Source organism: Cyphomyrmex costatus, unplaced genomic scaffold (genome assembly GCF_001594065.2).
Source record: "Cyphomyrmex costatus isolate MS0001 unplaced genomic scaffold, Ccosl1.0 scaffold146, whole genome shotgun sequence".
Taxonomy (NCBI): Eukaryota; Metazoa; Arthropoda; class Insecta; order Hymenoptera; family Formicidae; genus Cyphomyrmex; species Cyphomyrmex costatus.
The window spans coordinates 946,386-961,433 of NW_017275457.1; the positions used below are offsets into that span (position 1 = coordinate 946,386).

Genomic DNA, 15,048 nt, shown 5'->3' on the forward strand with positions numbered 1-15,048 from the left:
TACATTCTAATATAGATACTCTATTCGCGGCGCTTACTGCACTTTTTGCATTAAAAATCTGTGCTTTCTCTCTGTTCAAAATATCCGAATATATATATTTATTTCATTTTAAGTACAAAAATTTTTAGAGATTTCAAAGAATTCCAAGCAGCGCGAGCAAATCAATTGTCTTCCTAATCAGAGTGCACGTGCAACAAGTAAAAAGGTATGTTATATACATAGATATAGATATCATCAATAAATATCAATCAAAATACTATTTCTCTCAATTACGTATTTTCGGAACCTCAGAATATGAAATCACGAAAATGGATTGTTTAGCAAATTAGATTAATTTACAAATTAACGTGTATACACATACCTCGTTGGTGTTGCAAACAAATTATCTCATTTGCGTGATTCCATTTTCGATTCGTCACGTCGCGATGCGCGGCGAAAGAAAACTCGCCGATGACTCGCATTCGCCCGCTGCGCACTTCGCCCATTGCGCATTCGCCTTTCTCGAGTCTCGAACTGACGTTAGCCACGAGCAATCGCGAGTTATGGCATGGCCGCCATGGCAGCTGATGCCTCGCGTTGCTGTACTTGACGTTTAGTTGGAACATGTCATTTTGCAGATTTCATTTTCACAAATGGCAGACACTTTTTTCGGTTTCGATACCACGCTCGGAGTAAGTACGGAAACGGTATCGTTCGTTCGCGCGCAGCTCGGGCCCGTTTTTGTGCGGAATTCCAAACAGGACACGCGCTCGTTGAAACCTTTCCCAATAAACAGTCGCGTCGCGCGGCTCCGTAATTGCAGAAAGCAAGTTTCCGCCGACGCTTGGTAGCCTTGATTTGTAACAACGCATTTCACACGCATTTGCCTTTGACTGCATCTTGTCCACAGCCGCATCCCCCTTCCTCCGAAAAATAATAAAATCGTACCTCCGCGGGGGTTACGTTACCTCGTCTAACCTCGTTTGTTTTCCTCGCCCAAGGGTCACTAACATCGAGCGTCGCAGATTCCGGTTGAGCTTATTGATAAATTTGCGCGTACCATCTTAATTAAATTTCATCAATTTGAATCTGATGTTGCATTAGTATCATCGCTCGAAAACGTAGCTGTGACTTTTGTAATCACTTTTTACAGGTCCTTTTTCTCTTTTTCAAAAATTCTTGTTGATTTCTTTCTTACCTGATTTTCTCGATACTTTCACGTTTCAGTAATAATGATTATTCGCTTGATATAATTAGGAGAACAATCTAGAAGATGGTGTGGATTGTCCATTGGAAGAAGATGAACTTGAAGAAGAAGAGTATGATGCACTGAATGATGAAACATTCGGTCCTGATGCTACTATTAGTGATTGGGAAGAAGATCATGAGAAACTTGCCGAAATTACTGAATCAAATCGCCTTCATAATCAGAATGCAACAAATAAAAAGGTATTCTGTCAGGATTTTCTGTAATTTTTTGTTAGAGACACGGTGGTCTCATTTGCAAATGTATAAAACCTTCAATTTTAACACGAGGTCCAAACGATCTATTAGAAGAGGTTATCATGTCAAAATTACTTTCAGTAATTTGGCATTGGCTGTGGCATTCAGCAAAGAAAGCAGCTTTGCAACTATTGTAAAATTCTTCAATACCACTTATTTCTTTTTTTGATTCTTTATGGATCTAAATTTATAAATTTATAAATCACATTGAAGAACAACAATTGTAAAACAAAGTATAATAGAATAAGGGCCAGTTATAACAATCAATTTAAATTTAAAAAATAACCATATGTAAATAAAGTAGCAAAGAAATTTAATATAATAAATAAATAATACATACGTTTTGATTCTGTTTGGGTTATTCTCAATGTTATAGCGCGTTTCACTGGCAGAGCTAGTGCGCACTCAGTGTACTTATTAAAGGCATTAGCCTTTGTACACAAATCGACATAGAAATATATGTTTCATAAAAATAAAAAAATGATTAAAACCATAAAATATTCAATATATTTTATTGTGTTATTTGACAAAATACACAATAAGCATTTTATCATTTGAGATATCTTACTTTAATATCAGATTAGAGTAGTGTATAACGACTTTAATGTGCACTGAGTGCACACTAGCTCTGCCAATGAAATGCGCTATTACATTTAACAATTGTAAAGCTGCTTTTTCTGATTGCAGCTATTGTCTTTCAAAAGATAAAAATCAAATGAAATCTGATATAAGTAGATTTGAACCTAAATTTTTGGTATAGAAAACAGACTCTAAACTTTCTATAATCATACACACAATCACTATATAATCATCACACAAAATACTATTTCCTTACATTTTTCACAAATTGTTAAAGTTTAAGAATATAAAAAAAATTCATAAGTGTTTAGCAGTTACAAGCTAGATTTATTTTGATAAATTAGTAGAGAAGTAATAAGATATGAATTCTTTCAACATAAATGTCTTGCTAGATATTTTTGTTTATGAGCTTTCAAAAAAAATTCAACAATGATATAATTTGATTAGTTTTATAAATCTTTTATATAAATATAACTTGTAAATAATTTTATATAACATATTTTATTAAAAGCATACTTTTTCATTGTTTTCTTATTACTATCTATAAATTGTTAAACAAATAATTCCATTTATTAAATCTTAAACTTTATATATACTTTATATGTTTTACAGGCTATTTCTAACATAATCGAAGATAATTTATCACATTTGGTATTGGATAAAGAAGGAATAGTTCCCCGACCTGGGGTTTGGGGTAGTCCTTTGAATTTATCTTTTCCAAAAGCTCAACCTCGATTATCTTTACCAAATGCTTGTACAGTGGAAGAATTGGAAAGAGGGCTTATTGCAAATAGGCCACCACCAGGTCTCAGTAAACCACAAACGCAACAACAACAGAAAAAATCTGAAGGTTCACTTCTTTTTGAGGCTCTCTCTTTAAATGAGAAGCTTCAGGTTAATGGCCTACCTCCACGTTTTCCTCCAGGATTGAATCTACCTGGACCACATCCTATAGTTTTGCCCAGTATAAGAGCACCACATCCTCAATTGATGCAACATCCTAGAATATTAGGCTTAATTAGTAAGTATAATATTATTTATATAAGTATTGTATTAAAATATATGCAGATTTGTATATATTTGCAAATTATATGAGTTGATAAATACTCGGCAAATATAAATTTCAGAACCTTTTTTTAAGTTACATTCTAAATTGGATATATGTATACTCAGTGAACGAACAGCGAATGTGAAAGTTTGTTGTTATTTGTTACATAAATGTCGAACAAGTTTAATTAGTATGTGCAGCAAACACCGAAATTGATCGAAAACTGGTATTTGGTGCAATCCAGAAAAAGAATAAATTGCTTTTAAACATGAATGTTTAGACATTTGCGTGTGTTGTTCGTTCTTATATATATCTAATTTTATTTATTACAATTAAAACGGTAATATGGTTGGCTATAATTATTTACCTTAATACAAAATATTATAAATGATTATAATTAAAGAATGACTGAATTTTAAATTAAATCTGTTGGAATATTTCCTGATATTGATTATCCTTGTATTAGATCAAGCTGGTACTGTGTTACGTTATCCTTCACCACCGCATTTAATGTCACATTTAATGCCACAACCAATTCCAAGGCAAGCTCTTCATGGCTCTTATGGTTTTCCTCCTGTGAGTTTCTTTTACAGATTATACATTATAATTATTATAATACAATGTTTTTTAAATGCATTTTTTATTACGTTTCAGCAACTACATCCTAATTTAGGAGGCCCACAGTTCCTTCGACCAGATCACGTGATGCCTGCATTTCCTAACAACCAAATCAATCATCAGCAACATTCTTATTCACATTTAGGAAATCAGAGAAATCAGAACAGATCTTACTATCATAATGAACAACAAATTGGACATCAACCATTTTTTAAAAATAATCAATATCCTCATCGTAATCCTCATGACAGAAATAATCAAAGACCTTATCATCATCAAAATTATTCTCACAACATTAACGGTAATGCTTCGGAAGAATACGAACACTCAGGAAAACTTGCTATAAAAGCTCATGAGAAGCAATGGTTAATTAATATTCAATTATTACAACTTAATACAATTCAACCGTATATTGATGATCACTATTATGTCGTATTCTGTGATAAACGGAATAAACAACATGCAAATCAAGAACAAAAAGATAAGAAGCACCATAATAACAATGGGTATCATAGGGATCATAGGTATGTTCTTTTATTTCTACAAAGCTTATATCTTCTAAAATTTATACTGGTATTACATTTCTATATTTTAATGCGTGAAGATTTACATTTTTGTGATAATATAATTTTCACTAAACATGCAATAACGTTACTTTTTTAATTATATAATTGTAGAATTTAAGAGAATAGTTTTTACAATGACCAATGAAATAATTAGAAATATCAAATACTTTTATTTATTCTGTACATAGATTGGTTATTTATTTCTTAAAGATTATTTATCTACATATTATTTATTAGTAGCCTTAATTTTTTCGCTTGGCTCTTAGAGATTGGGAACCAACACCTCAAGCTGCTTCAAGATCAGCATATACGCCAGCTCAATTTGAGAATTCATTAGGCAAACTTCATTGCAGCAGTGTGACAGCACCACGTAAACTTATCGATATGGATGTCGTATCAAATAGCGATTCTCAATCTACTCCTCAGTCTCAACAAAAGGACACTAAAAGAACACGACAATTACTTCTTGAAATTGAGAGAGTACTATCATATTCTAATATAATAAAATAAATAATTTGATAATGCATTTTCTATTATAATAGAGTGTTATTCTTTATAGCTATTTACACTTCAATTCAAACTTGAAGATTTGAGCAATCCACTTGCTTTAATTCCGGAAACTCAACAGCAACAAGAAGGAGAATCTGACTCAAATACAGCTAAAACTGAACCGGAATTAATAAACATGATTTTAACATGTATGCAACAATTAATACAAGATGATAAATTAGCTAGTATGCTAAGTATTCGAAAAGGAAAGGTAATTTGATGAATAAGAAATGTTGCTTAATATTTTATTATTTTAAGTATCTTGTATTTATATATATATTATATGTTAATAGGCGTTGCTACTGCGTTTTTTACCTCACTTGAATGCGACAGAATATAGTAAGCAGTTGAGAGAATTGTGGACTGCGATATTTAAAGGATTAGCCGTGATAGGCCGTAGAGATTGTCATATATTAACAGATTTTTATTCAGAATTTCGAAGATGGCTTGATACTGTGAAAGATTTTGATACTATATTGCGATTAGCAAGAGCATTATCTGACTCTGCTACTAATCATCCTGTTAAAAATAATAGCTTAACTTTTGCTCTTTTGAATAAGGTTAGTTTTATATATATATATATATATCTATATGTATATGTATATAATTGTAACTTATAATAATTATGAATCTTTCAACAAATTTTAAGTAAATACATATATATATATAATCTTATTTATCATTTGTTCTTTTAGTTTGGTGTATCTGCAATAGCAGCGATGTTCGAGCAAGTTGAACAATTGTGTGACACAGATGATTCCCTGCCTTCTGAATGGTCAAGTTTTGTAATGACGATAGTTGAATTGATTGGTGACTCACCGCCCTGTGTTGCACCTTGTCAACCAATTACTGCAAATACACTCAATAAACATCTGAATCGGATTTCCAGTTTAAAACTAGAAAGGTATACAGCGCTAGCGTGCTTGTTGACTGATGCCAATCCTTTACGATAGTCTAACGTTAACAAATTATACTTGAGCTTTTTTTTAAGGTTTGTCTTTTTTTAATGTGCGAAAAATAAATTATGCTAAAAAAAAAGAATAATACATACTGACAAATATTTTAATATAATTACTAATGTTATAAAACACACATCCATTGTGTATGATAATATTTCTAAATAGATGCCATGATTTTACAAAGTAGATTAAGTATCTGATGCGAAACATTAAAGAAAAAGAATAAAATTTATATATATATTATATATAAATAGAAATATTGTAAACATTCTGATGCACAATGACGTTTCTTACTTATATAATATCATATTTTATTGTATATTTTATAAACATAATCAGTTCAAATTCACAATTGCTAACATGGATTACAATATCGGAAGAAAAAGCATTAGATAAATTAATAGAGTTGCATGTCAATAATTTTTTTGGAATAGCTTTTTTAAAATTATGGTAAATTTTGATTTCTACTTTATGGAAAATTGGTGTCTGACTTTCATCGTGAGACACTTGAAGTTATCATAATCAGAGTTAGTAAAAAAACGTGTTTTTAACATGTTCTAAACACTTTAAATCATTCTTAATTAATGTTTTTAGTATATCTTAAATTTTTTTTATAATACGCTGTATTATTTAAAACGTATTAACATCAAAAATATGTTTAAAAAGAAGCATAATATTTTGTTCTTAAAAAAGGAAAAACCATTAACCTTTGTGAACCCTGATCACAATGCATTTCATTTACAATGATTAAAAATATTGATCTATTTCTTTCTTTATGAAATATATTGTATATAATGAAATATAAGTGAAAATGATAATTTCGAATGTCTTACCTTATATTAAACTGCACATCCTGTCTTCTTATTTGCTATATTTCATTTTTTTTTTATTTATATAATTAAATTTTATATTTGAATTTATATATTTAAATTTGTTTAAAAGTAAAAGCTTACTTTTTTGATAACTGTTGTCATTCAATTATTTTGGAACGTATCAATTTTTTTATGTGAGGATTTTATATCTATATATAGAAACAGTGATATTTTACGTGTATTAAGAAAGTATTTTTCTTATTTCTTTATAAAATGAATTTTGTTCAATAATATATTTTATTATACAATAGATATAGGACAACTGCGTTTACATTAGCATCTTTTTAATTTACGCTGTTAAATGTATCTTTGAAAGTTTAGTTTTGTGAATAGTTCGAAATTACTTTAAGGTTGAAACTGACGGAATAGCCCCGCTCTATTCTGTGCATATAAATATACATGTACATGATGATATTTATGGAAAATAAGATGGGATGTGTAAGTTTTCTCTTTTGTTTATATAAAAAGTAAATATCTATGTTATTATACACATTACATATTGTTGTATTATAAATGAAATCAATATCGCTAGAAAAAGAAAAGAACTTGCTATCAGTGTACAGATAATTTATATTTTGGAAATAAAAACAGATAATCATTTACACCACACTGTTAAGATGTAATAACAGAGATGAGAGTAAACAATTGCATAAGGTAGTTATCAGCAACAAAATTGTAGTAGTCTTTTTATAACATTTATATTATATATTAAGTACCAAAATTAAATTTCTATTAGTTCGGACATCAGAAGCATGTGACAACATAATCTAGATTTAAACAGTTATAGATTCATCAATTTAGGAAGTGTGGTCTCTCTTTCTTTTCTTATCTTTTTAATATAAAATAGTTGTTGTAGAAAAAGGTCAGACACACAATTTTGTGATTGCATAATGGAAAGAAGAGAGAAAGGAGATTCTGTAATTGCAGTGTGTGTTTGCAGTAAGAATTTTTAAAGATAATCTAAAGTGTTGTATGAGATGACATGGCCTTTAGAGAGTACTAAATAAGATGATTACTTTTTATCGCAGTTTAACTACAACTTTGTTTATGTACTTCTAGCTTGTATATAGACTGATATTATGGTATGTGAGAATGATGAATGCATTTTATAATCAAATATAGAAATATTTCGGTTTCTGACATGTCTGATGACATAATAATATTTTGCAAAAACAATTTACAGTTTCTTGTTGCTAGTTTGTAAGTCTTAACAAGTGTAATAATGATTATTGACTTGAGTAGCATTTTTTAGTTGCATGGATACACACATTTTGTAAAAAAAGTTATTAAAATCATGAAAGCGTCGCACGCCATTTTGTAAAAGCACAATTCAAATTTAGTTAAATATTTTTTCGCGCCAGTTCTTTTTTTATTGTAACGTAATTCGCTTTATTATCACTAGTTAGATCATTAAAAGTTAACTTAAAATACTGCAGCATTTCAGTTAATTACATTTATATAAGTTACGTTATCATATATAAATATATTATATCAGTGCGATTAGCTTATACGATTTAAATAATACATAATAGATAATGTTACATGATTTTCTTATTTCTACTATTAGGTAACATCGTAAATACAACTCTGATGATTATTAATTAAATGAATTGAATAAATTGAACACAAAAGACGAACCAAACAAATCATCTGCATATTAATGTTTACGAATGATTTATTAATGTATAATTCAAAATTTTGCTAATCAGTCTTCTCATTAATATTAGCCTTTCTCATTATTGCCGAGTTGAGAAATTAAAGTCTACGTTTTTAAGCAATGCTGAAAATCTAGAAGATACATAAATGATCCCGTTGATATGTAAACAAATATGCATGTCTGAGAAACCCAAAAGAGTTACATTACATTCTTCTTACTATGTAACTATGGGCTCGCACTTCTTTAGGGTAAATTTAATTGTAGGTGCAGCGTATTTATGAATTGTTTCAAACACTATAAATTTTTAAATAATTTTATGATTAAAAAAGCATGTGTTCTAGAATAGCCTTTATTTCATTTTAAATGCTTAAACTTCGCCCTGTCGATTTATATGTTAAAGGACATTAGGCGATTATTAATAAATACACTATTTTTTCTTTAGAATTACTAAAAATATGTATATATATTTTACGAATATATGCATATGATATATTAATAAAGCAATATGCTCTTCTTACTCGTTTATATAACAATAGTGCTTAGTTTGTTTCTTTTTCTTTTCTTAATCACCCTCATTCATATTCGTCACAATAATTTATATATTATATTTGCAGTTTTTTTCATTTCTGTCTCAACAATTGTTACAAAAGAGACATTGTTTCAATGTTATATTGCTGTTGCTAATACACTAGTTGTACCAAAAAATTCATCGTAGCACAGCATAAAATGGTATGAATTAAAATCTATTCAATTTGTATAGCGACAAAGATTTTATTGTCGACGCGAGTAGTCTGTATGCTAATCACATATATATATATACATATACATATATCTGTTCCAATGCAGATATATATTATATCACAATATTGTATGAGTTATATCTCATATTCTGTTTGTATCATCATGCAAATTAAAACTTGAAAAAAAAGCATGCAACAACGTCTTCTTGTAAAGTAGGTAAAACGATTAGAACGAAAATTGTGCGTTTGCTTTTTGTCTGATTAAAGATATATTTTTATAAAAATGATATGTTTATTATTTAGAAATGAAACAAATGTAATGGAATGCTATAAAAAAAAACGAAATCGTTAAATTAATTTAAGAATTTTTCATAGTTTATCATTATTACGTCTATTATATACTTGTCGGTGATATATCTGTATATTAAAAAAATTGATTGTAAATTTATAACACTAACGTTAACATCTGAAAATATAATTGTAGCTATTGTGTATGTACAGAATTGATCTAATTTGAAATCAAAGTCTTAAATAAATGTTTTGCATCCTATGTATCTTTCGTATTTTTTTCATATAAAATTTTCTATATTATTATTATTATTATATATAATACATCACAAATATTCATTGTATACAAAATTTTTAGTTTTATTTTTATAACATATTAAAATTTTTTTTTTTTTAAATATACACATTTTACACATAAAATATTTCTTATCTCAATAGGCGCTTTATGCGTAAAATATATTGAATACAAAAATTTTTATCAAGACTTGGTCGTATCTCGCGTAACATTATGTACGTGTGACAAACATCATAATAACTTGAATTTATATATGTATTGTGTAAATTATATAAAAAATTGATCATTTTTAAAATATATTTCTAGTATATTACTATTTCACAAATATACAATGTTATTTAATTTTTAGAATTATTAAATGAGATAAGTAAGTTCCGGATTCTATTTTTGTAATTCATGTGTCTTGATGTTTGATGATATCACCTTCAATATTGAGAGAAAAGAAATATATATAATTATATATATAATATAAATGTAAAGATAATAGTAAAATTCATATTTAGATATAAAACAATACATATATTCTCAGACGGCATACAACATCTATTGGACGTACATATATATGTATTGATTGTTAACTCCAGAGTCCAGTCATTTTATTTGTATTTTTAACTGCAATCATCATTGTTTATGTTAATGCTTGTATTCTTTCTGATCAAGTTCTCATTGGCTGTTTTTTTCTTATTTTTATTGATTTTTTTATTTGTTTGCTTTTATTTCAAATCCCGTTTTTTTCATCTGAAATTTAAACTCGTCTTCTTTACTATCTTCTGCATTTTGCTCATCTAATTTATGTTTCAATGATTTTCTCCTAACGGGTGCGTTAAATTCTTCCTTGTTCTTCGTAAGACGTTTAAACTTTTGGAATTCATGAAGTTTAACGCAAGAAGAATAAAATTTGGCTATTGCTGTGCCATCTGTCTTCATTCTATTTTCCCAATTTATAATCTCTGCCATATTTTTTAGGTCTATCGTTGCTTTATCACGTTCAGTCTCAATGTATTTTCTACTTTCTTCAATCATATTTAGAAGTAATTTCATTTTCTTGCAATAAATTGGCACATGACATTTCTCCAAAAATTCTTTCAACTACAAAATAAAAATATTAACTTAATATTTTCGATATATCTAATAATAAAAATTACTTCTAGTTTTTTAATTTTATTTTTTATATATACCTGTATTATACAAGGTGCATAGAGATCTGGAAAATATATTCCATGACTTTCACTTGCCGCATGTTCCAGTATAAGATGATAAATAGTTTCAATAATACTATCTTTGAAGCCATTTTCTATAAATTGTGATTTCGATACTCTCAAAATGCAAACAAGAGATATAGGTTTCATCGTAACTGTTTTATGCCTTTTATTAAAATCATAAGATTCCAGTATCTAAAAAAAATTTAATACAAAGTAACAGTATACCCTATGATTATAATTATCATTTAAAATTTGAAAACAATACCTCAAGAAGAAACGGTAAAATAGGTATAAACGTTCCGGTTTCTTTAGAAATGGTTATTAACATTTTTAAACAATGAAATCGCAATGGATAGTACTGCGCAGTTGGATTAATTTTTATTGTTCCTATAATAATCTATTAAAAAATTAAAACATTTTCTACTGAACTGTTACATTACTTTTATTGTGCTTGTCTTATTTAAGATATTTAATACCTGAACCAAGGGATATAACAGCGATCGCAACATTGATTTATCTTTTGACTTGGTTATTAATTCTGCCCAAAAGCGTAAAGAATTTATATACTGCCAATTATATACAGCTTGAAGATTTTTCTGAAAATAATAAAATGTTATTAATAAATTTTATAAAAAGAGTACATAATTGCTATTTAACAATTACCTTGTTCTTTAATGTTACAGCATTTCTTAAATCAATCGCTAATTGTCTGATATGTAAAAAGGCAAGACTGTACGAAGTATTATGGTCAAGTAGATAAATCTCGAGCAAAGATTGTCTCATGAAATTGATTCCTGGTAATGTGTCGAATGAAACAAATTTCACTGTTTGCACATATTTCTCATACATAGTCTAAAAAAACTTTAACGCTGGTGATCGTTGAAAAATATTTTCTTTATCATATCATATGGATCTTACCTCTAATAATTCGTCAAGCACAAATTTTTTGCTAGTTGCAATATGCAAGATATTTAAAAAAGCTATAATGCGAACAGTTTCTTCTGCAGCTGACCACAGCTTTAACAAGATCTTTAACAACGATTTAATTAAATATGAGAATGACTGGAAATAAGGCAACATTTGATGAAGATGCTTTAGGAGCACTGTGAGAACAGCATTATTGGACAATGCTATACTTTGTAATAGCTGCAGTGAAACAGGTATATTTATTAACATACATTATATGTATATAAACTATATTATGTGTGATAAATAAAGGATTTACCTATACATACCTTAATCAAATCAGATAAGTATAATTTCAAAATTTCTTGTATTTTTTCAAACTTTCTAGATTTATATATTTTCTGCGATTCTGCATCCAGTTGTAAAATATGTTTAAATGCATCAGGCAAATGTGTTATACATAATTGTACCACACTATTAAATGCTAAATGTAATTTTTGAAAAATTAATATACAATCATATTTAAAAAATAATTAATAATTTAAAATAAAATAAAACTAACTTGCACTTTCTTCTACTCTATATCGTGTAGATGCATCTAATGATACTGCAACATCATTCAAAGCTGCATGGAAGGCCTCTATAATACATTTAATAGTATTAAATGATCTAAAAAATATAATGCATAATTATTATTTTGTTATTAATTTAATGCAAAATAATCAAGAAAAAACTTACTGATTAGTTTGTATTTCTTGTTGCCAAGTTTTCAATAATTGCATAGTGACTTTTTTAGAGTTATTTTCGGTTTCTTTTAATGAAAAATCACTATCATAGCTAGTAATCTGTGTGTGGATATTTAATATTATTAAAAAGTATAAAAAATAGTTAAAATTATAATTATAAAAAACATACCTCTAAATTTTCTTTAGAAATGTGTCCATCATCCAAGTCTACTAAAGAATTGTCATCATCATTGTCACCTGAACTATCATGCTGTTCATTATCTTCATCTGCATAAAAAATATCACATAATTAAAGTTGTATTTAAAATATCAAATGAATTCTAATATTTTGAATCGTACCTGTGTTTTTATCTGTTTCATCACTATCTGCATTATTTTTGAAATCTTGTTCAAAGAATTCTATTGTAGTTAATTTGTTCAAATCTGTTTCTATTTTTTTTTTCTTAATAACTGCCCTTACTGTTCTTTCTTCTGATAACTTTTTAAGTGCCTGTTTCATTTTTTTCACTTTCATTTTTAGGATATATAAATTTCTTTGATTATGGTTTAACTAACCTAGGAAAAATTATTATAGATAAGTGGATTATGAATACAGACTATAATCAAAATATGACCAATACGTGAACGAAAATAAAAGAGATAAGCACGTGCATAACCTTTCCATTTCTTAATTCATTATTTTCAAATATTTTCAACAATTTTCAAGTAGTAACAATTATATATAATAGAAGTTTTGCTTTTTTTACCTCTGTATTCTTTACTAAATTATTCATACACAAAAATGTTAAATATATACATTTATAAATTTATTTTGCAATTGTCACATGTATGTATCCTAGCGATCCCAGCGAATGTCCACGATCGTATCGGTAATGTCCACAATTTTTTGGTTCGAATCTTCCCTATGTCTATGATTATCGATCCGTTAGACAAACAAAGACAGACAATCAATCGATTGTTGCTTTATAGTTTATATTTATATTTAAATGTTGTTTAAAAAAAAAATTTATAAATCTCTCTCTCTCTCTCTCTCTCTCTCTCTCTTTGATGACTTACAATTAAAAAGTTGATATGTTATACATTTTTTAGATAAAAATGCGACCTTGAATTTCGTTAAAAAGTTATTAGCACCCTATTTTTACAAAATTATTAAAAAATAATTATTAAGCGCATATGTCATTAAAAATCATAGAGAACTCTTCGTATCGTCAAAAAGAAGCAGAAATTATCATCAGAACTATTGTATCTAAAAATTAATTTTTCAAAAATTTTTAATTTTTTTTTTTCTATTCGACAATTTTTTTTACATATCAGGAACTCTAGGCAATCGCAAATTGAAGCTATTAAGCTGCTCAGAACTATTCGACCTCGAAATTCGATAAAAATGTTAGCACCCCATTTTTAAAAAATGTAAAAAAAATGTTTATTGAGCGGAACTCTTGTTATTAACTATAGGGAACTCTTCGTCTCGTCAAAAGGAAGTGGGAACTCTAATCAGAACTCCTGAGTACTATAGTTGGGGTGCTAATAACTTAACATACCCCATTTTCTTGATATAGAAAAGATAAAAGAAAATTATTTTTTAATATATATGATTTTACGTCACACGCTACTCACTATGATCATTTATTTTTAATATAAGTGATTACTCATTTTGACTACTTATGTATATATATTTTTTAATAATGTCAAATGCTGAGAGCGCGCGCGTAGCGCGCGCCTGTATTGTTCTAGTTTATAAAGAAAAGAGGACCGCCGATAAAATCGGCGGGGGGGATGGAGGGCCTCTCCAACTCGTTTGTACTAATTACTAATAACTATATATTTAGTAAGAACGGGCTAAGTTAACATAAAAAAAACAACTTCCTAATTCCATTTTAATTCGTGGAATTAATTTGTTTGAATATTTGATTTCAAGTTTCTTAAAAGTCAGCAATTTTCATTTCTCTATTAGAAGAGAGATATACAAAATTCAAAATTTTATTTTTGATAACTCATTAATAAATTTTGTATTAGTATTTTTCTGATTTCTCATATATTATGCATATACGTTTCTTTTCAAAAATAGATGATCTGAAAATCACTCTGTTCTGCATCCATTGAAAAGCCTTGTCGACCGATAAAATATCGGTCCAGTAGTTGTGTTCAGCAGGGAATGCCGCTTTGCAACTATCACAAAATTCGTGTAATAAAATTAGCTGTTAATTTGACTTGGATTTTAATATATAGGCAAATTTCTAGCAAATGGTCAATCACTGTATATTTTACCCTATATTATTATTTGAATGTTTAGCATATAAAGATCATAATATTTATTTCTGCTAAAACAATTTTTATTTATATTACCGGAATATAACGGTATAATATTAATGTTAACGTTAGTGTGATTCAAATATGAGCGGTAGTTGAGCACTTTTGGAAGACCAATCAAAACTGGTTATCTTATAGCGAGACTCTAGGCCTGTTCTTTTTCTCTGCACTATCTGAACTGGTGCACATAGAATGGAATTAGTTGAAATGAAACAAACATTTTATATGTAT

At 28.1% G+C, this 15,048-nt stretch overlaps 2 protein-coding genes across 2 annotated transcripts; one reads left to right on the forward strand and one right to left on the reverse strand.

Moving 5' to 3' along the window:
- Positions 1-611: 611 nt before the first annotated feature.
- On the forward strand, positions 612-5,809 carry Patr-1 (Protein associated with topo II related - 1). Its single transcript, XM_018551792.1, has 9 exons — positions 612-671; positions 1,237-1,428; positions 2,674-3,082; positions 3,576-3,685; positions 3,764-4,251; positions 4,560-4,773; positions 4,853-5,053; positions 5,136-5,402; positions 5,538-5,809. Exons 1-9 carry the CDS (start codon positions 633-635, stop codon positions 5,793-5,795), a joined length of 2,178 nt encoding a protein of 725 aa, XP_018407294.1. The 5' UTR covers positions 612-632; the 3' UTR covers positions 5,796-5,809.
- A 4,380-nt stretch (positions 5,810-10,189) lies between these two features.
- LOC108783261 (nucleolar complex protein 2 homolog) lies at positions 10,190-13,361 on the reverse strand. The gene is made up of 12 exons (XM_018551791.1): positions 13,254-13,361; positions 12,847-13,062; positions 12,677-12,774; positions 12,500-12,606; positions 12,324-12,430; positions 12,091-12,245; positions 11,774-12,001; positions 11,519-11,707; positions 11,332-11,451; positions 11,121-11,252; positions 10,832-11,047; positions 10,190-10,742 (listed from the first exon to the last, which is right to left on the reverse strand). The coding sequence occupies exons 2-12, from the start codon at positions 13,019-13,021 to the stop codon at positions 10,353-10,355; spliced, it is 1,917 nt and encodes a 638-aa protein (XP_018407293.1). The 5' UTR covers positions 13,022-13,062; positions 13,254-13,361; the 3' UTR covers positions 10,190-10,352.
- Positions 13,362-15,048: the final 1,687 nt, after the last annotated feature.